This window comes from Macaca thibetana, chromosome 8, assembly GCF_024542745.1.
Source record: "Macaca thibetana thibetana isolate TM-01 chromosome 8, ASM2454274v1, whole genome shotgun sequence".
Classification (NCBI taxonomy): Eukaryota; Metazoa; Chordata; class Mammalia; order Primates; family Cercopithecidae; genus Macaca; species Macaca thibetana.
In genome coordinates this window covers 32,807,223-32,829,717 of record NC_065585.1, presented here as the reverse complement: position 1 = coordinate 32,829,717, position 22,495 = coordinate 32,807,223, and the positions used below count along the sequence as shown (strand labels likewise).

Here is a 22,495-nt window from a genome sequence, read left to right as displayed (position 1 = left end):
TTTTAGTAGAGATGGGATTTCACCATGTGGAACAGGCTGGTCTCGAACTCCTGACCTCAGGTAATCCTCCTGCCTTGGTCTCCCAAAGTGCTGGGATTATAGGCATGAGCCACTGCACCTGACCTTGACCTGCTTTTTTCTTAAGCAATTCCATTTCTATCACACATGTCTCAAAACCCACTTGCAAAAGTCAAGTGAAACATTTTGAAATGAGGATATATGTTTATATATTCATATATGTGTATGTTTAAATCCACATTAAGATTTTGTGTTTATGTGTAGATATCTATTATCCACATATTTTTATATGAATGTGCACATTCTGTCTCCTACACACACACACACACACAAACATACAACACTGACATCCTTTCCTTTGATAATATTTTCCCCTTGAAATGTCTCCTAAATTTTATAAAAATTTTATACTTCCTGTAGGGTTATCTTGAAGATATTTATAGTTCTTCAGTGAATAGTCCTTTCTTTATGATTGCAAGCAGTACATAAAAAGATTTTAAAAAATTAAGTAGAAATCCTTGTGGAGATAAAATGTACATAATATAGTTTGGCAACTAATTCATTTTTTTATCTTAATGATAATGTATTAGTTCCTGAGTTGTGATTATCAAAGTAATAATTCTATTGTTTCAGCTTTAGGCTATATCTACAAACTGCCAGCATTAATGATCAACTCAGTAGGAAAGGCAAAAAAAAATATTTTTTTTAAAAAAACACCCCAAATAAAAGTTGTCTGACTGAATACCCAACTTTCCAGATGAGATCAGCACATTCAGGGTGGTATGGCCATAGACTGAACCCCTGACTTTGCAATTGGTTATGCTGGATTGCATATCAGTCTGGATGACAGTGGATCACTACAGAGAAACTAATTAGATACCATCTAATTGACTGATAAGTGCTCAAATTAAGCAACTCAAACATTTTATGATCAACTTCTGACTGGATACAATGTGCTTTAAATGTCTTTGAACACAATCACAGTTGATTTACAATATTTTTCACGGAATATCAGCTTTAAGTATCAAATATTTAGCTACTTTATATTAAAAAGGTGAAACGCTAAGTCATACATTATGTAATGGGTAAAGCACCTGTCCATCCTCACATTTTCATATAATTTTTGCAAACTTAATTTAGTAGATTATTGGTCTTGTGAAATGCCCATGGAATTAGTCTGACTAAGTTATATGAGGCAGAATGTGTTTTAATGAGACTATGGTCATAGCAGATAAAAGGATGTATCATTATAGATAAATAACCATTTTCTTATTGATAATGGAACACAATTGATTAAGGATTTAAAAAAAAATAAAGAAGAGAAACACCTCTGTGAAACCTTCTCAATGTCCTTTCAAAAAGTTAAGCTTATGAATACAGAGCCCAGAACAAAGGACCCTATACAATGAAATAAAATTGAGACTATACATAAATTATTCCACAGCAGTAAAAGCTATGAACTTAATGATCTGGAATAGTCACTTAAAACTGTAAGATTCTAGAATAGACACAGTTTTGAAACAAGAGTATAAATGAATGAGTAATGTGATCCAAAGCATAAAGATACTGAATCCTAATTTTAGAAAGATTCACAGCAGGTTGAATAGATTAAACATTTTGTATAGGAAAAAAATCTATTGATGTCTCAAAATTACATGCAATAAAGTATGAACAGCTGGTTCTCTTTTATTGGTTTTCATGCAAAAATGATTATTTTCCACTGGGTAATTACTGACTGATTTATCTCCTATATCCATTTGCTCACATTTTAATGTCCCTGAATACTTAGAAGAGGTCATCTTTTGCAAGGAAATGTGTTTGAAATGCTAAAGTTACTGTGATTATAAAATTTCCAAATTTAATACCTTTTCAATCATTGGTTAAATATATATTACATTCAATTTTTTCCAGAACAAATTAAACAGTACCAAATGAAATAGGAACTCTCAGATAATACCAACCGTGATAACTGAGCACAAAAAAGCCACTTGTTGTGAAATCACTGTGGAATTTGATTAGAATCTGATTTGAAGTACTGTAGACTGATTCCAAAGCGGTATTGCCACTGAACTGACCGATCTGAGGTGAGTTTTGGTCTGGTCCGTCCCTATGAGACAAGGATTGGGAAAGGAGGAGAGATCGAGATTGATTTTGGAAGTAGTTTTGAACGAAGTTCAATAAAGGTATTGCATATATTTATATTCTAACATATCAATAATAAAGATGCAGGAAGCTAACCAATGAGTGCAAATAATATATTTTATATCTATGTAGGTGACCACATATTTTTAAATGTAAAGTATAAAAACAGATTACATTTTCGACCTAAATGGAATGCACTCATATTAGTTATAATTAATACATTGTCTTTGTTTTTTTAGCAAAACTCTAGTGCTTTTAAGTGCTTGAGGTTTTCCCCCTTTTATTTTCTTCAGCAACAGTCTTGAGAATCACAGACTGTTAAAGTTACAACTCTTAGAACTCAGATGAACAAATTATCAGTTGTTAATTATTAATTCAGACACTTTCTTTAATATATTTGTATTTATTTATGTATTTGTTTAGAGACAGGTTCTCACTCCATTGCCCACGCTGGAGTGCAGTAGGATGATCACAGCTCACTGCACTCTTGAACTCCCAGGCTCAAGGGATCCTCTCACCTCAGCATCCTGAATAGCTGGGACCACAGGCGCATGCCACCATGTCTGGCTAATTTTTTATTTTTTCTAGAGACAGGGTCTCACTACATTGCCCAGGCTGGTATTGAACTCTTGGGATGAAGAGATGCTCCCGCTGTGGCCTCCCAGAGTGCTGGGATTGCAGATGTGAACCACTGCACCCAGCCTTAATACATTTTTAAATAAAGATGTTTCAATTGACAAGACTGTAATACAATTAATTTTTATGACAGGAATCCACTAGTTATATTAAATAATTATAATTTCTTAAATTCCACTGACTTTTGTAAATAGAGAACTTCCATACTGTAAACTTAGTCTGTTAACTCCCTGTTTTAGCACATTAATTTAATAATATCTTTCAATCTTGTTTTCACCTATGAAGTCTTTATTCCACAATATTTACCTAGTTCGTGGGGCAAATAAGCCACAACCTATATCTCTTGTGTGTGAAATTCTACAAGACACATACTGTCAGTCTCAGTTACTCACTTCAATTCAAATATCAGATGACAATTTATAACAGAGTATTGTGATATATTTTTATTCCAACCTTGTTTTACTGTATACATAGTTGAATAAATCAATAGCAATAGTCCTGACTTACCATACAGTAATGAAATCATATATTGGTTCTGTTTGAAGGACAGTAAAATTGATGTAGATGCCATTCCCAGGGGGTACTCTTACAAGCCAAAAACAATCTTGAAAATTTGGATATTCATCGGGATACCCAGGAGAATAAATGGTGCCATTCATTGCAGTTATATTCCCACCACAAAGAGCTATGGAAAACATAACAAAACAAAATAATATTTAAAAATAACAATAAACTGACTATGGAGAAAAAGGCAAACATTTCAAGTATCTTAAGCATTATGAAACACATTTATGCTTTGTTTTTACTTCAGTTGAGGTATATATAATGAAGTTGGCAACAGTGCACAAAATACAGTCAACTTTTCTTTATTTTGCCACATGAGTTATGCTAAATAATTATTAATGATCACTAGATTAGTAAATTACATCGTCTTCTCTATTTTCAATTACATTGTCTTCTCTATTATTTAAATATTTTATATCAATGCAAAGACTTTAACTTTCATTTGCCTCTTACTATGTGTACATATAAGGCCTTACAAGAGGTTCGAAGCCTTTTATTTCAAAGGTTTTTCTAGAGGAAAGGAACTCAGTAGCAGTATCTGGGTTAGTGGTTTATATAAGAATGACTTAAATACACACAAACCCACATGCACCCCCTTCCCTTCCCCACACACATAAGAAAAGCTCTAAAGTGTGAATCAACTGTTTTTTTCACTCCCAGTAGGAAAGGTTAGGACTCCTGCCAATAATGATAAAATTGCTATTCATTATAGAGCCTCGGGGTTTAAAAAATATCTTCAGCTGAGAGACTATATATTTAGCATGCTATTGGAAGAGGAAGACAAGTGAAAAGTGCCAAAACAATATTAAAAACAGATGATATCACCTAAAAGATAGTTTCAAGGTAGAAGCATACCTTCACACCTTGGAAGTGGATGATTCCAGTTACGACTGACACCATGAAGGCACGTGAGAGCTGAATTTCCAATTAATGTGTATCCTGGGAAACATTCAAATGAAATGGTTTGACCCACAGTAAAATCATTACCAATTACAAAACCATTTCGAAACGGGCGTGGATCAGGACAGCTTTGCAACTGATAGGCTGGAAAGAGGAAAAAGAAAGACATTTTTTCTTTCCAAATTTCAGAGGCCACAGATAGGGTACTAGAGCAATTTTGCAACTTACAAATAGATGTGATGCTACTTGTAGTTGATTATAAATAGCAATTCAGGTTTATGATAAATGCCGTCAATGACCTGTGACAAAAATTTCTTCTCATGTCTACAATTTTCATATTTAAAATGTTAGCACAATTCATAAAAATGCATGCTTTCTTCACCTACTTGTGCAACCCAATTAAATTATGTTTTAATGAAAATGTACACTCTTCTTAAAGCTACAATTTTAATCGAATATATTCTGATTCTCTTCCATAGAATGCAATTGCTTCTTGATTATAAGTACACAGAATGCAGTAAGAATATGTATAAGCCTAATTCTGAGCCTTTTTACAGTTTGTTTTACTAATTGCTTTTCTGCAGATCACAATGTAACAATGTATTTCTGTTGAGTTAATTTAAAAGAAGTTAGCTTGTAAAATAAAGCACTGGAAAAACATTTCATTTTAATATAAAATAAACTTTGTACTTCAGTTATGGGATAATTTTGGCAATGCAGTATAATTGCTTGTTTATTTGTTCATACTTCTCTTGCTCTACATTTTGTATGAGATCTTGTTTGTACTATCATCATATCTCAAAGCCTTGGCTATTGCCTTTCACAGAGTAGGTGTTAAATAAACATTACTAAATAAATGTTAGAACTATGAGCAGGGCCTATACTCATATAATATCAATATTTGTAAATTTTTATTAAGAAATTCAAAATTGTATTCTAATTAGTAAAATTTAAATTGCTGAAAATCAAAGACTACTTCCCTATCTAACCATTAAAATTTTATATTCCTCAAATAAAAAATTACATTTGAAGTTGAATAGATTATCCTGTTGTTTATTAAAATATAGCTCACATTTTTAGGACTAAAGGTTTCAGAATTAATGAACAAATTCTTTAAAACGTTAAGTGCTTTTATTCTTAATGTGTCCTTTTCATTTTAATTAATATTCAACACAAAAAATATTCTACACAAAAATATATTAGAAAGCATTATCATTCCAACTTAAGACAAATGTGTATTAGGAATGGATCATTAGGAGTTGGAATATATTATTCTATTAAACATACTCTTTCAGTTTCTACTCCATGCTTTTTAGTTTAATAAGTATAGAAAATAGATTTTAAGCATTCAGGAGAAAGTTCCCATTCTAATATTATATACAATACAATGAGGCAGGAGAATAGGGCTGAAGGCAGAGAACCTAAGGCTTTCCAACTCGGACTTCCTCAAACTAAATTGAAAGGAAAACCCTAACTTTACTCGCCTAAGTAGCAAAAGCACCAGAGGCAACTCCATCTGCAAACCCCTCACCTTTTCAGCCCGGCAGATGAGAAATTGGCTGTTTGCAACCAATCAGACTGAGTCTTCGTTGGCATAGAAGTATAACTTTGTAACTTAGCCTCTGATTGGTTGCAAAAAGCATTAGGTTGTTTTTTGCAACCAATCAGATATTTGCACAGGAGTGTGACCTTTGTAACTTCACTTCAGCTTCTGGATGGCTTTTTTCAGATCAGACTCATTGCAGGCTACCACTTCATTTACATGAGGTGAGCATGAAGTGGCCAATGGGAAACTTCTGGGGGTATTTGGACCCAAAAAGATTCTGTATCTGGGCCCTTGAGCCACTGGTCGGCCTGCTCCCACACTGGGAGTGAACTTTCGTTTTCAATAAATCCTTGCTTTCGTTCTTTTGTTGCTTCATTCTTTCTTTGCTTTGCTAGGCGTTTTGTACAATTCTTTATTCAAAAAGTGAAGAACCTGGACAACTTGCAGTCACAACCTTGTACCGGTGACAAACAGGACTTACCAAACTTAATAATCTTGTCAGTAATAACATTAATTTTCAAACTGATTCCTTCAGTAGAAGGGTACACTTAATTGTACAGTATAATTTTTCCAAATTCAGAAAGTTCTTAAAATTTAACCACAAAATCAATCCAAAAATAATATTGACTCTGTGAATATATATGTTAACTATTTCTTTAAAATGCACTAGGTTAGCTACATAAATGTAGCACAAAACAAAACCATTTTAAAACTCAGTGTGATTCACAAATAACATCTCCTCATCATTGTAATACATTACGGCTCATGTTAATAATATGCCAGTAACAGTGAAAAAAATTTATATCTTTAACACTTTTATTATGTCAATAATGAATTATTTTTCAAGAATATATTAACTGAAAAAATCAGAATTAATAAAGTTTGAATTCTAGTTTTACATCATTCAAATAAGAATATTATTTTGAGAGGTAGAGGGAAAATGAGAATAGGAAAACAGCAGGTGTAGTCAGGTTTAAGGTGCATGGCAAAGAACTTGGCATAAGGCCATGTACACTTGGTAAAGTGTATCACAAATATGGTTCTGAGTCTTCTGGCAGCAAAGAAGAGAAACTCAATCAATTACCTGATTGTTATAAAAATAATTACTTTCTTTGTAAGCATGGTAAATTCAATGTGCTGGGAGGTGATTGAAATGACTCCTATTTTATAAGAGTGATAATGTGAAATGTAGTGTTCTTACATTATGCATACAAGTATAATACAAATTATAATTATTTCAGATCCATGTAATTTGATATTTAATACCTATCTCTATCTTAACTACTTTCAAATTTCCTTTCTGGTAGATACTTTAGCAAATATTTATTGTGCTTACTGTTCTAGGTACTTATGATACGCCAATGAACAACCCAATTCCCTGTTCTTAAGGAACTCAGATACAAAAGCATTACATAAAGTCCTTCAATAATTAGGGCAGGCCGGGCGCGGTGGCTCAAGCCTGTAATCCCAGCACTTTGGGAGGCCGAGACGGGCGGATCACGAGGTCGGGAGATCGAGACCATCCTGGTTAACACGGTGAAACCCCGTCTCTACTAAAAAATACAAAAAAAAAAAAAAAAAACTAGCCGGGCGAGGTGGCGGGCGCCTGTAGTCCCAGCTACTCGGGAGGCTGAGGCAGGAGAATGGCGTGAACCCGGGAGGCGGAGCTTGCAGTGAGCTGAGATCCGGCCACTGCACTCCAGCCTGGGTGACAGAGCGAGACTCCGTCTCAAAAAAAAAAAATAATAATAATTAGGGCAGAGATGTAATAAAATTTTAGGTTATTTAGATTAAAAATTTCAGCTTTTAGAAATACACTTTACTATGTAAAATATCATCATAATTTTAGTATTTAATTTTAACAGAATATATACATATAAGACATGAAATAATAGCTAAAATGTACTGAGTAATTACAAATGATGTACATCATGGAATATACCTTACATACATTTTATAATAAAAAGTTCAATACAACTTATCTGAAAGTTAGTATAATTAACTCCATTATGCACGTGAGCAAATGGAGAGCAAGGCCGAGGCCACATTAGATAGAACAGGAAGAATCAACATTTGAGCCTAGCTCTACTTATGCCCAAACCCTTCACTCAAAAGAGATAAAAATTTTGCTCAAGGTTATGCAGCAGTTCTGTTTGAGAGATAGGTCTAATATAACATGATTATCAAAGTGTTTATATTCTCATGACAATAGAACAAAATGAAGGAATGTCATATTAGTCTATCACTATAAAGTAAAAGAAAATTTTACATAATACATTATATGAATAACACAAAATATATTTTCAATATATTCCTTTTAATATAAAAGCAAAGATACATCTTTACTGTCCAGCTGGACTTGTTTATTTGCCATGCCTTGCTTAATTCAATTGTGTATTAACTTAAGACTAATTCAATCCTGTTTCATGGTTAGGATTTTCAAAAGTCTCAGAGAGACATCATTCTCCCTATGTCACCCATTCTCCAGAGAGTTGCATTGCTCTAAAAATCTTCCTAATCGAAGCTCACCTTGGCTTAAGTTTTTTGTTTTTTTTTTTTTCTTTCTAAAGCAGAATACAGAAAATAAACTCAGTTAAATATTTCTAATAGCTGATTTGGAGTTATATAAACTTTCACTTTTTATTATTTCTCTTACCTTGGTATACAATATGAAACCCTTGTTTGTTTTGTGAATAGTCACTGTGAAAATACAAGCTGGTTTCATGGGTGGTACTGAATAAGGAAGATGGTATTTGAGGACCACTAAGCCGGCCAATAACAGTACTAGTTTCTGAGGATCCACTTCGTACTTCCAAATAATCATGTATGGTTTCTGTAGAAAAATTTACAAACTGGAGATGTACACCTGAAGAAGAAAACAAACATAATGCTACTTTATTTGTTTTACCAAATTAAACATAAATATACACACACACAATCACATCAAGTTAGTTAGATATGTTTGCATTTAAGTCGAGAGGCATAATCTCAAGATCTGAGTCATGGATTTGCTGTCTGCCTAGGACAGCTAACTTTGCTAAGGTTCAAAGTAAAAGAATACTGCTCTCACATGTCCATTATTAGTTAAAAGGAAAAATCTTTCATTTCACTATAATGTCACTGTATGGAAAATGATCCAAAAAGGTGGCTTTCTTATTCTTTAATACCCTTTAAATTACATAAACTAATTTTTAGAGGAAAGGGTCACTTTTGGCCTAATTTGTGTTATGTAAAAGGTCAATCTAAGGTTGAAAATAATTGCAAATTTGTAATATACTAACATAGATTTCGCAATTGCATTAGAAGTTATTCATTCATAGGAGAGAAATTAACTTCTCAGAAATATAACTTGTATATAATTTAAAGGGTACTCTTTATGCAAGCTTTTATATAATAACTTCAGTAAAACCTGGTGATCATTGTTATATGTGGTCATATTGCAATGTAATCTCAATATCTTTATAAGCATAACTAAAATATGAGACAGTGAAATGTCTCTGGGATAAAAAAATCTTAAAGTATGTTTGCTTAATTAATTTAACACTCAATTTTAGTAAATTTGATGTTTTTCTTACTATTACCACTCTCCAAATTATTTATAATAAAATCTGATATGCAGTGAATGTTTTAAGTTATTTATATTTGCTGTGCATTATATATATTACCTGCCGTAAGTGATTTATATATGCTAACTTATTTAATTCTCACCATTTCATGAGAATGAGGAAAGTGAGTCACAGAGAAGTAAAACACATGTAAAGTTTACACAATGACCCAGTAGGCTTGAACTGCAAACCGAGGCATTCAGACTCTTAGGCTTATGATATTAATAATTACCCTGGGGCTCCCAGTAAAAGCACATCATGTTACTAAACGATTTTTTAAAGAGTCCCTTGGACAAATAAGTTTTGGAAATACTTAAAACAGGGTTTAAAATATTAAACAACTTTCTATAAAATTAGATTAACTTCTTAGAACTTTGAGCATGCTACCTTAATATGTGAAGACCCAAGATGTGCACTTTTTGTTTTTATTTTTAACTGAGCACTTTTATTACACAGCATCTTTCTAAAAATTGTTTCATACATTCTTGAACAAATGTTTCTTTACCACTTGAAATGTATTTTTTATTTAAAAAAATTCATATACCGTTTAAATACATTGGACCTAATATGTGATTTAATCAAAACTCAAAGAAAACGGTGTGCTTATTAAAATGTAATCAAATATGAAAGTCTTATGTTTTCATTTATAGAGATATATATTCAAGTTTTAATAAAGTTGATTTTCAAAAACAAAAATTAGCCAGAAATTGAAGATAATGTTATAATGAGACTATTGAAACTATTTTTAATAATTTGTTTTAAAATAATTCATTTAGCTATCTAAGCTACATTGACTAGTGAAAGACATGCGGAAGAGCCATGCTGGTTCAATCTGTTGTTCATTTACATCAGTATTCTATCAATGGACATAGAAGTTCACTATAACTTTGAACTTAGAGTTTCCACATTTTAGCCAAAATGATCCTAAAAAGGATTTCTAAATAGAAAGTCCTCCAGCAACCTTCTCTCAATAACCCCCTGCTCTCCCAAAACCTCAAGTCAGTCACACAGTATTCAGACATGCTTAATTTTTTTTTTAGTTTTCTCACCTGCATTTCTCTACTTGTCACCTTGTTTACCTAGAATTCCTTTCACACTCCCTGCAGCAGACTGACATTCTTTGCTGGACTGACTTTTACTTATCTTTCTGTTTTTTTCATTTCATTTAATCATTTATTTATTTTTTAGAGACAGGGTTGCCCAGGCTGCTCAGTGGCATGATCATAGCTCACTGTAAACTCAAACTCTGGGACTCAAGCAGTCATTCTGCCTCAGCCTTCTGATTAGGTGGGACATATAGGTGGGCTCCACCATGTGTGGCTAATTTTTTTTTTTTTTTTGAGACAGAGTCTTGCTCTATCATGCAGGCTGGAGTGCAGTGGCAAGATCTTGGCTCACTGCAACCTCTGCCTCCCGGGTTCAAGCAATTCTCCTGCCTCAGCCTCCCGAGTAGCTGCAACTACAGGCGCTTGCCACCATGCCTGGCTAACTTTTCATATTTTTAGTAGAGATGAGGTTTCACCGTGTTAGCCAGGATGGTCTCAATCTCCTGTGATCTGCCCGCATCAGCCTCCCAAAGTGCTGGGATTACAGGCGTGAGGCACCGTGCCTGGCCTGTTTACTTATCTTTAAAGCTAATGTTCAAGCATCTCTCCCTCTGTCAAGACTTTACTGCATTTCCTGTACTAGACTGATGTCCATTCTAAGTACAATCCTGTGATCCTTAGTTATACTGTATAAAAATAATACATTTTACTGTCTCCTCATTATGACTGTAACTTATTTAAAGAAAAATGCAGTCTGCATTGCCATACATTTTATCTCCAGCACTTAGCAGTATCTAGAGTATAATATACACTCAGTAAATATTTGTCAAAACTGAGTTATCTGTTAACTTACGTAAAACATTTAAATATGTTTTTATACTCTGAGGTTGCAGATGCTTACTGGGTAGTGAGATACCTAAGTTCAGTCCTCAATAACTGACATAGTACAGAATTTCCTAATTACTCTAAAACCACCTGGTTTGTGCTTCAATGAGTATCTATTCATCCTAGTCTCTGTGATTTAATGAACATGTGTACCCTCAATCAAGCACTTCTTTTATTGCATTTATAAACTCATAGGATCTGCAAAAGCTGTAAGAGAGTATACTAGTGATGTAAGGGTAAGAATTTATTAAATATGATATATGATGTAATATATCTAAAATATTGGGAATTATTACATTAAAATTAGGAAGGTATTATAGTGATTTGTATTTAAACCTAATATTTTAAAATTTGTACTACTTTTTAAAAATAAAATCTGATTTACTTATAAAGAAAATGGGCTGAATCCAATAGATTACTAGAATATAATAACTGTACTACTTGATTACAGCAATAAGAAAAGAGTTACAAAAACAATGTACATAAAATTTAGGTTGAATTTATCATTATGACACATACCTAATTCAGAGTATATCCATACATAACATAGTGACTGAAAAATAGTATAAGTTTGTCTATCTATCTCAATCTATACATCTCGATATGTAATTATAAAATGCCCTTGCACACTGTTGGTGGGAATATATATTAGTACAGACATTATAGGAAACAATATGGAGGTTTCTCAAAAAAATTAGAAACAGAACTACCATATGCTCCAACAATCCTACCACTGGGTATATGTGCAAAAGAATTGAAGTCAGAATCTTGAAGAGATATCTTCAGTCTTGTGTTTTTGCAGCATTATTCACAATGGACAAGATATGGAGTCAACCTAAGTGTCCATCATCTGATGAATGGATAAAGAAAATATAGTATATATACACAATGAAACACTATTCAACCATAAAAAAAAAAACAAGGGAATTCTGTCATGTACAACAATATGGATGAATCTGGAGGGCATTATGTTAAGTGCAATAAGTCAGGCACAGAAAGACATATCACATGATCTCATTTACATGTGGAATCTGAAAAAACTGAACTCAGAAGTAGAAAGTAGAATGGTAGTTACCAGGGTGTAAGAGAGAGGGATTAAGAAAATGTTGGTTAAAGGGTACAAAATTTCAGTTACACAAAAGAAGTAAATTCATTGTACAACATGGTAACTATAGTTATTAACAACATATTGCACTCTTGAAAATTGCCAAGAGGGTTTTAAGTATTCTCACCCCCCAAAAAATTCAAGGTAATGTGTTAATTAACTTGATTTAGTTCTTCCAAAATGTATACATATTTCAAAACATCATGTTGTACATGATAAATATGTACCATTTTTATTTGTTAATTAAAAAAAATAGAGTAAAAAAAAGAAAATGCCCATATACCTTCAATTTTCCAAGTACTCCATGTGAAATGTATTTGACTTAAGCAACAATTATTTAAATTTCACTCTTCAATTTACATAGCTGTATGTATTCCTAAACTAAACTGAAATTTGTGAAGATTGTATAAAGTCTTATTCAACATTGACATTTATTTTAAGGCTACATTAATAAATATTGAAAGCTCTTTCATGTGTTTTTAATACACGTACCAAAACCTATGGGTAGTTTTATTGTCCATGTGCAATCTAAACTGCTGGGATAGTTTCCAGGAAACCCAGGACTGAGGATTACACCACTGAAGTCTGACATAGCACCACCACACTGAGCTGCAAAATAACAGAAATCCAAAGTAAACCAGAGTAGAGGAATAATTTACTGTCCTAAAAAACATATTGAAATCATTTCACATTTTCAAGGCTCTGAGTTAAAACTGTTTGATATAACTTTGAATATTGTCAATGTTCATTCACTATACACTAGTAATTAAATATAATCAACAACAGATTTTCTAAAACAGCGTAAGAAGACATCATCCTTCCTTCCTCAGAAATAAATGCAAAGTAAATCAATTATTGCATAAAAGTAACAGATCATGCACAGTGAATGTAAACGAACAAAGACATGTCCTTTGCCACAGTGGGTACTTTATTTCTCTTTCTCAAGTAGTCCTAGAAATGTTTTGAATCATCCCAAAGATGATATAATTTAGAGTAAAATCAAGTCAACCACTTCAGCTCTAAGTACTGTATTCAAGAGGAAATCATTTTCACAACCTTCCCTCCTTTTCCTCTTTTCGTGAGAAGACTCAATAAAGAATTTTAAGCAAAATGTTAGTTTCCATTCATATGTGAGAATTTCACATATTACACATTAGATATGGCCTTATTTTATCCTAAAAGAACCAAGAAAAAAAAATAGAGAAGTAAAAATACGTAAAAAGATGCACACAAATTTGAGAATTTAGGGAGTTCGTAAGTGTGCTTGTTTTGGAATCCCTATGATACAGGTTTACTATCAATAAGGTAAGCAAAAGCTGTAAGACCAGAAATTTACTCAAGGTTTTAAATATAGTTAGATAGAACTCTTGAGCATATATTTAAGGCAATTGCATTTTAGAAACCTATTCTTCCCTCTAAAGCACATTTTTATCATATTATGTTAGATGAAGAATCGAATTTCATGACTACAAATGAAATTCAAAAGTTACCTATATAGAACACTTATTTGCAATGGCATCCTATTAATTCTTGCCAACAGTAGCAACAGGCAGATACTCAAATCTCAGGTTATATATTTTAAAGGCAAATTCAGTGGGAATTTTAACAATGTTTTATACAATATTCAATAACAAGTTTGACAACTATCTTTTGCTATGTGAACTGAACAAATTATGTGTCAAGCTGATTTTACAAGGGAGAAATATATAATCTTGGAGTCAACCTGCTTATAAACCTTTCATGAAAATTTTGATTATAATCAAGCTCTAAAGATATGCCCATACGCTTTTTCAAGCTTCTGAAATCTCAGTTAATTCACTCTTAAACCAAATCAATTTTCGACAAAGTTAGTATTTACCAGTTCATTTTCCTAAATTCAATTGTTCATACATATTCATCACAAAATCTGATAATTAATGAATTGTAGAAACAATATTTTGGTCAATTAAAATATTTTTAAAAATATTTCTGGCAATACACTTGTAGGTTTGTTTTGCTTTATTCTGAAATTTGAGTAAAAGGCAAGGACTATCTTTTATTTTCTTGCCTTCACAATTTCAAGTCTTTGAGCTGCTCATTGTCCTTCTAATTCTGTTACTTTCTATCACTTTAAATATGAGCTGGAATTCCTGTCCTCTGCATTGATGGTCCCTCCTTTCAGGGTGAAAAATACCAAAACCAAAGGAGAAAAAGAAAAGAGAATAAAGAGTAAAGAGATAACAACAACAGAAGAAAAACAATGACAAATCATTAGAGACATATGAAGAAGCATACCAAAGAATGCATCTGCCTTCAGCAATTTGTTCATGTCTATTTCCTCAGTATCTCTGCAATCTCAACACTCCTATGCCTTGAATAACAATTTTATGTGTGTCATCAGCGGCTTATGTAGACTCTTTTGTGTCCCATTACACTCTTTTTGTTAGGGACAACCATAGCTTAGTCTTCCAAAATGAAACGAACTTTTGTTTTTTCTTCTTAGTTGTCTCTAATATCTAAAATCTCACATGAATTTTCCTTCTTTCAATCAAAATATCTGGGAGATGGTTTATTTTCCAGTTCACAAGGCTGTAGCCTTGTTATCTGATGACTAGTGTTTTAAGACATTCTCTGAATCAGCCTCTTGCTTTCAGCTTCTTGTTACAATATTGCTATTGTATCACTGCTATTACTTTAATACTCTATCACATGTAGTACAAGCTTATTGTTCAGAAGTTATAAAATACAAAAAAAAAAAAAAAGAGTAGAAAGGAATTTAAAATGTGCCAGGCACGGTGGCTCATGCCTGTAATCCCAACATATTGGTAGGCCGAGGCAGGCAGATCACCTGAGGTCAGGAGTTCAAGAGCAGCATGACCAAAATGGTGAAACCCCATCTTTACTAAGCATACAAAATTATATAATAAGACAACGTTTTTAAATTTAGTTTACAATATAAATGTAAACTTAATCAAGATGATACTTTATTTACTAAAAGAAGTGGTAATTTAAAAAAATATATTTTATATTTTATTTCTCTTTTACTCTGTCTTATGGTACTGAGAAAATTGATTTTTTTTAATAATAATAATTGATGCAAGCAATATAACAAAATGGGAACTGTCCTGTAATACTAGAGTGGTATTTAAATTGGTACAACCTTATGGAGAAATTTGATAGTATTTATGAAAGAATTTAAGCAGTTCTATTCAGAGACATAATTAATCTATTTAGGAAAAGTTATAAGCAAACTATTAGAACTGTGCTCTAATTACAATATGAGATGTGTTCATAATAAACATAAAATTATGAAACACATAATGTGAAAAAATAAATATATAATTTATAATATCAAAAGACAAGAAATAAACCTTTAATGAAAAAGAAGTTAACTGCACAAATTAGACAATGCTCTGTGTCAAGAATCAAAATTCAAATTTTGTTTGTTTCAATTGTGGTTTTTGACATTTCAAATTTTATTTCAAAAACACAATATGGTATGAGAAATTCTTACACGTTAATATCAAAAAGAAAACCATTACTCTCTCTCTATACACACACACACACACACACACACACAGTATCCCAAGCCTTTACATTAATTTGTTCACTAAACAGTATATATTGGATGCCTATTTAAGATGAGAAACTTTTCAGGTACAAGCAATATGGTAATGGATGAAAGATCTAAACTCTCTGCTTTCATATTAGCAGAAAACATATTTATTTTACTCTTTGTGCTCTTTTATATTCTCAACTTTTATAATCAATTGGATATACACATAAACACAGACACACCACACAATATATTTACAATCACTGTTATCTGTGCATATGTAAGTATTCCAAAATGCATTACATGTATATATGTGAGGTAATTTTAAAATTGGTATATATGCATTTATAAATTATTCATAGTACTTTAAAAGCTTCCCTTAAAAAATCATCCAATTTAAAGTCTGAGTGTTTTCAATGTACTTTGCCGATTAAACACATCATCATTCTTAAACATTTTTCAGTACTCTTCGAAAAGAATTGTGTGCATTGAACGCAGATGTTGTGGAATTAATTGTGTCCCCCCAAAATTTATATTTTGAAGTCCTAACCCCTAATGTGACTGTATTTGGAGATAGGGCCTTAATGAAGATATTAAGGATAAATGAGGTCATAGGCAAGGATCTTAATCCAATAGGACTGGTGTCCTTTAAGAAGAGGAAGAGACACCAGGAGTGCGGGTGCACAAACCAAAGATCATGCAAGAGATACCATCTATAAGGCAACAAGAGAGGCCCTTAGAAGATACCAACCTGCTAGCACCTTGTTTTTGAACTTCTGGCTTCCAGAACTGTGAGAAAATAAATTTATAAATTTCTGTTGTTTAAACTACCTAATCTGGAGTATTCTGCTATAGCAGCCCAAACAGAGGAATATAGTACAGATACGGTCATTGTGCAGGGTTAAGTCACACAAGTCATGGACTTTTTTTTTTTTTTTTTTTTTTTTTTTTTTTGACTTAGGCTCTGTCTCCTACTCAGAAAGAGCCATCTTCTTCCTCCATGTGTCTTAATTACACTTATTATCCAAAACTCTGTGAAAGCCTTACAAGCTGAATATGTTTGCCAATACTTTAATCAACACCAGTCTCACTTTTCTGAAATTCCATCATGTAGTTAATGATACAATTTAACACTAAATTATTTGATAATAAATTCATTTATTTTATTTCTAGTACTCCAAATGGTAATTGAATGTTTTAAAGGTAGGGATCATACCTCACATTACTTTCTCATACTCTTTAGAATCCAGTATATTAATAGTTGCACACAAATACAAAAAAATGAGGAAGAGAAAAGGAAGCATGAATAGAAATAACTTGGAAGCAGCATCGAGTTACAGCAAAAATGTGGGCCTATACTTTCACAGTACCCAAGTTTCCTTTTAATATATTCCATATCTTGACTGGCGGTCACCACTAAAGACATTTCATGAGGTGTCATACTCCCTTTGTTAGACATTTTAGATTCCTTATCTAAATTCCGTCTCAATAGCAAGCAATCGAATATTTACTTATATTCCTGTTCAATGGATACACTGAGAAAACTCTCTAGGAATTTTTTTAAGTCTTTTCTTAATTTCTACAGCTTAAGTCATCCATTGATATTGAAGTTGAGGATAAATAAAAATAAAATTTTCAAATTAAAAAAGGAAGATGTGAAATATCTTCCTCAAAAAGTCATTTCCATAAGATCTGGTAAAAGGCAAACTATATATTTGAAAATCATGATATACAGAATGAAACTTTAAAATCTGATGAAGCTTACAAATACTTTATAGTCTTTTAACTTACCTAAACAAATTGGGATTGGATAATTCCATCTTCTTACAGGTCCTGGCATACATGTAATGTGAGAGTGACCCTACATAAACCAAATGATGTGGTTCAGTAAACATATATAAAAAGTTTAAATTTATTGTAGTGTAGTCAATTATTATTATAAAAACAAGCTTAGGTACATGGTTTTATTTTTATACACATATTTACTTTTATGGAAATCTTAGCATGATTAAAGAAAAGTGATTATATACACCTATGATAAAATGTAAAATATAACTACATGATATTGGTAGAAAAAATAATACTTCATATCATATTAGAATTGTGGTTTTAATTTTTCCTATCACAGTATGTTTTACTAAGATACTGCAGTGACTATATAAGTGAAAGGGTCATATACATGGTGGTTTATAATAAATTGCTGTAATACACAAAGTGAAATAGGTTAAATAATAATTTTAAAATTGTTTCATAAAAATATTAAAACAAGTCAAAGTATATTAACTTTTCTATTGAAACATAAAGTCCTGAAAGATTTGATTGTACTTCCGAGATTTATAATTTTGTGATACAACTTTAAAGACTATAAATTACTAATTTTTAATTTTGCTTTCTCTGAAGAATTTATTTATTTGATATGTGAAATAGTGTTTGCCTTAACTTTTTATCTTAATTGGTTTATTCTTTAAGGAAATCTTTATGCTATTATAAACCTGAGAACCTCAACAAAAAAAGTAAAAAAAATCAATATAAATACATAAAATCAGAATATACATTGCAAATCCACTTCGTTAGCAAAATATACTTGTAGTAAATTTTCACTAATTTGAGAAATGTATTGCTATGGAAGTGTCATTCAGTACTTTAAGTAGCATTCCCTTTTATTTTCAAATTCTAAAAAATCCAGGAATTCAGTTGTTCACAATCCTATGTGAATAGAGACAAAAGTAAACATTAATTTTTACTTTAAAAGTAAAGACTTTAATTTAGTTAATTAAAATCAAGAAGAAAGGACTTCCTAACTTTCCTAATTTTGACTCAAAATCAGTTTTTTTAACTTCCAAACAAAATAAATTTAGTCCATTCCAGCAATACTTCTCATGCGTACATTTTATTAACAAATTGAGCACCCTTTTGATTTAAGATGCAAACCAGGAACAATGTTATAAAACCCATGGCTTATCAATCATTGATTTGTAAAATATTCTGAAAGGGCAATGAAAATCAAAACCACAACTTTAAAATAGACTTACCTGAAGAGAATATCCTTGATCACACTGAAAGGATACCACATCTCCAACCATATATCTGTCTCCAATTTTAATTCCACTGCTAGGAGTTTGTGGTTCAGGACAGGAATCCAAACCAATTGCTAAGAATATTTAATGATAACAATTTAAGTACCTTTCAAGTGATAAATGCTTAAGTTATGCATATTAAGTTGCTAACATTGAATATCAGTGTCTTATCAAACTAGATACTACACTGAGACGTTGAGAACGTTCTGTGAAAAAGATTTAACTGTAGATGCTAAGAGCAATGCACATTTGAACACCATTATAAAGTTATACTTTTTAAATTTTTACAGCACCAGTCATTAAACTAGCTGTGTGAGTATACCTAAATCGTGTTTTAACTCCAGGCCTAATTGTTTTCTACTGTGAAACAAAAGTAAAAATTTCTGAAAAGAAAATTCCTACATGAAAATTAAAAAGAATTTATTATGATAATAGAATGAAATAATACTTTAAAAACATTCTTAGCAAAAACTAAAAAAATTATTTGCCATTTAGGCCGGGCGCGGTGGCTCAAGCCTGTAATCCCAGCACTTTGGGAGGCCGAGACGGGCGGATCACGAGGTCAGGAGATCGAGACCATCCTGGCTAACACAATGAAACCCCGTCTCCACTAAAAATACAAAAAAAATTAGCCGGGCGTGGTGGCGGCGTCTGTAGTCCCAGCTACTCGGGAGGCTGAGGCAGGAGAATGGCCCGAACCCGGGAGGCGGAGCTTGCAGTGAGCCGAGATCGCGCCACTGCACTCCAGCCTGGGCGACAGAGCGAGACTCCGCCTCAAAAAAAAAAAAAAAAAAAATTATTTGCCATTTTATCTTCCTTGCTTAACTCTTTCTTCTTTTATTCTGAATCAGTTTTTAAATTCATGAGGTACATTTTGATGTAATTCTTATTATATTTAAATTTTTAAAAATATAGTTGTAAGTAGAACTTTTCTTTCTCTGAAGATATTATAATCAAAAAGGAGAGGCCAAGCACAGTGGCTCACGCCTGTAATCCCAGCACTTTGGGAGGCTGAGGCGGGTGGATCACTTGCGGTCAGGAGTTTGAGATCAGCCTGGCCAACATAGTGAAACCCCATCTCTACCAAAAACAGAAAAATTATCCAGGTGTGGTGGCAGGTGCCTGTAATCCTACCTACTCGGGAGGCTAAAGCAGGAGAATTGCTTGAACCCAAGAGGCGGACGTTGCAGTGAGCCAAGATCGTGGCATTGCACTCCAGCCTGGGTGACAGAGCGAGACTTCATCTCAAAAAAAAAAAAAAAAAAAAAAAAAAAAAGAAAAGAAAAGAAAAGAAAAGAAAAGAAAAGAAAAGAAAAGAAAACGAAAAGAAAGAAAGGAGAAAAACGGGAAAAATTGGTGTCTCATTGAGACCTGAAAAGTATTATGTGCTACTTGAATTCAGTATTTTATTTTTCTGATAAGGAGATAAGAATGTAATTTAAAACACTTTCATTATTTTTATTAGGTAAGAACTTATTCTTTATCTAGAGTAAATGAATAAGTTCCTGGAAACACATAACCTCCCAAGATAGAGTTTTGTATCTAGAGTCAATGAATAAATCCCTGCAAACACACAACCTCCCAAGTTAGAATTAGTGAGAAATTGAAACCCTGAACAGACCACTGATTTCTAAAATTAAATCAGTAAGATAAAAACCTACCAAAAATAAAAACAAAGTCCCAGACCAGATGGATTTATGGCTGAATTCTACAAAACATACAAACAAAGCTGATACCAATTTACCAAAACTTACAAAAAATCAAGGAGAAGGGACTTTCCTAACTCATTCTACAAGGGCCACCACCATCCTAATACCAAAACACAGCAAAGACACAACAAAAAAAGAAAAATACAGGACAATATTTCTGATGAACACAGTTTCTAAAATCCTCAGCAAAATACTATCAAACCAACTCCAGTAGCATATCAAAAAGTTAATTCACCATGATCTAATAGGATTCTTCTTGGGATGCAAGGTTGTTTCAACATATGCAAATCAATACATGTGATTCACCATGTAAATAGAATTAAAAATAAAAACCATATGATCATTTCAAGAGATGCAGGAAAAGCTTTCAATAAAATCCAACATCCCTTAATGATAAAAACCCTAAAGAAACTATGCATCAAAGACACACATTTTAAAATAATAAGAGCCATATATGACAAACCCACAGCCAATATAATACTGATTGGACAAAAGCTGGGATAATTCACTTTGAGAAGAGGAACGAGAAAAGGATGTTCACTCTCACCACTTGTACTCAACATACTTCTGGAAGTCCTAGCCAGAGCAATCAGGCCAGAGAAATAAATAAAAGGTATCCAACAAGGAAAACAATAAGTCAAATTTTCTCTCTTCACTGACAACATGATTTTATACTTGGAAGACCATAAAGAATCTGCCAAAAGGCTCATAGAACTGATAAACAACTTCAGTAAAGTGTCAGGATATTTAATCAATGTACAAAAATTAGTAGCATTTATATAGACCAACAACATCCAGGCTGACAGTCAAATTAAGAATGCAATCCCATTCACAATAGCTGCAAAACAAATAAAATACGTGGCAATACATCTTACTAAGGAGGTAAAAGATCTTTACATAGAGAACTACAAAACACTTCTGAAAGAAATCACAGATGACAAAAAACAATGGGAAAACATTCCATGCTCATGAATTGGAACAATTAATATCGTTAAAATGGCCATACTTCCCAAACCAATGTACAGATTCAATGCTATTTCTATCAAACTACCAACATCATTTTTCACAGAACTGGGAAAAAAATTATGCTAAAATTCATATGGAACTGAAACAAAGCCCAAATAGCCAAAATAATCCTAAACCAAAAAAAGAACAAAGCTAGAGTCATCACACAGCCTACTTCAAACTATACTACAAGGCTACAGTAACCAAAACAGCATGGTACTGGTACAGACACAGACCACAGTGATGGATGGAGTGGAATACAGAACTAAGAAATAAAGCCACAGATCCACATCAATTTGATTTTCATCAAGGTTGACCGAAAAAAAGCCATGGGGAAAGTATTCTATTTAATGAATGGTGCTAGGATAAGTGGCTAGCCATATGCAGAAGAATGAAAATAGACACCTATCTCTCACCAAATACAAAAACTAACTCATGATGGATTAGATATTTAAATGTAAGACATCAAACTTCAGGAATCCTAGAAGAAAATCTAGGAAGTACCACTCTGGACAATGGCCTTGGCAATGAATTTATGACTACATCCTCAAAAGTAATTGCAACAAAAATAAAAATTGACAAGTAAGACCTATTCTGCACAGCGAAATAAACTGTTAGAGGAGTAACAACTAACCTACAGAATGGGAGAAAATGTTCATAAGCTATGCATCTGACAAAGCTCTAATATACAGAATGTATAAGGAACTTAAACAAGTCAACAA

The 22,495-nt window shown here is 32.5% G+C and overlaps 1 protein-coding gene across 5 annotated transcripts in view; it reads right to left on the bottom strand.

Annotated features, from left to right (window-relative positions):
• The window catches only part of CSMD3 (CUB and Sushi multiple domains 3), a 1,234,985-nt gene that overhangs the window by 110,973 nt on the left and 1,101,517 nt on the right, over positions 1 to 22,495 (bottom strand). For all 5 annotated transcript variants that reach the window (XM_050802135.1, XM_050802136.1, XM_050802137.1 and 2 more), the window contains 7 exons: positions 19,015 to 19,133; positions 17,774 to 17,843; positions 12,940 to 13,056; positions 8,463 to 8,672; positions 4,216 to 4,404; positions 3,304 to 3,481; positions 1,980 to 2,125 (listed from right to left, as the gene is read on the bottom strand). In XM_050802135.1, the coding sequence (XP_050658092.1) occupies positions 1,980 to 2,125; positions 3,304 to 3,481; positions 4,216 to 4,404; positions 8,463 to 8,672; positions 12,940 to 13,056; positions 17,774 to 17,843; positions 19,015 to 19,133 (1,029 nt within the window). The remainder of the gene's footprint in view (positions 1 to 1,979; positions 2,126 to 3,303; positions 3,482 to 4,215; positions 4,405 to 8,462; positions 8,673 to 12,939; positions 13,057 to 17,773; positions 17,844 to 19,014; positions 19,134 to 22,495) is intronic.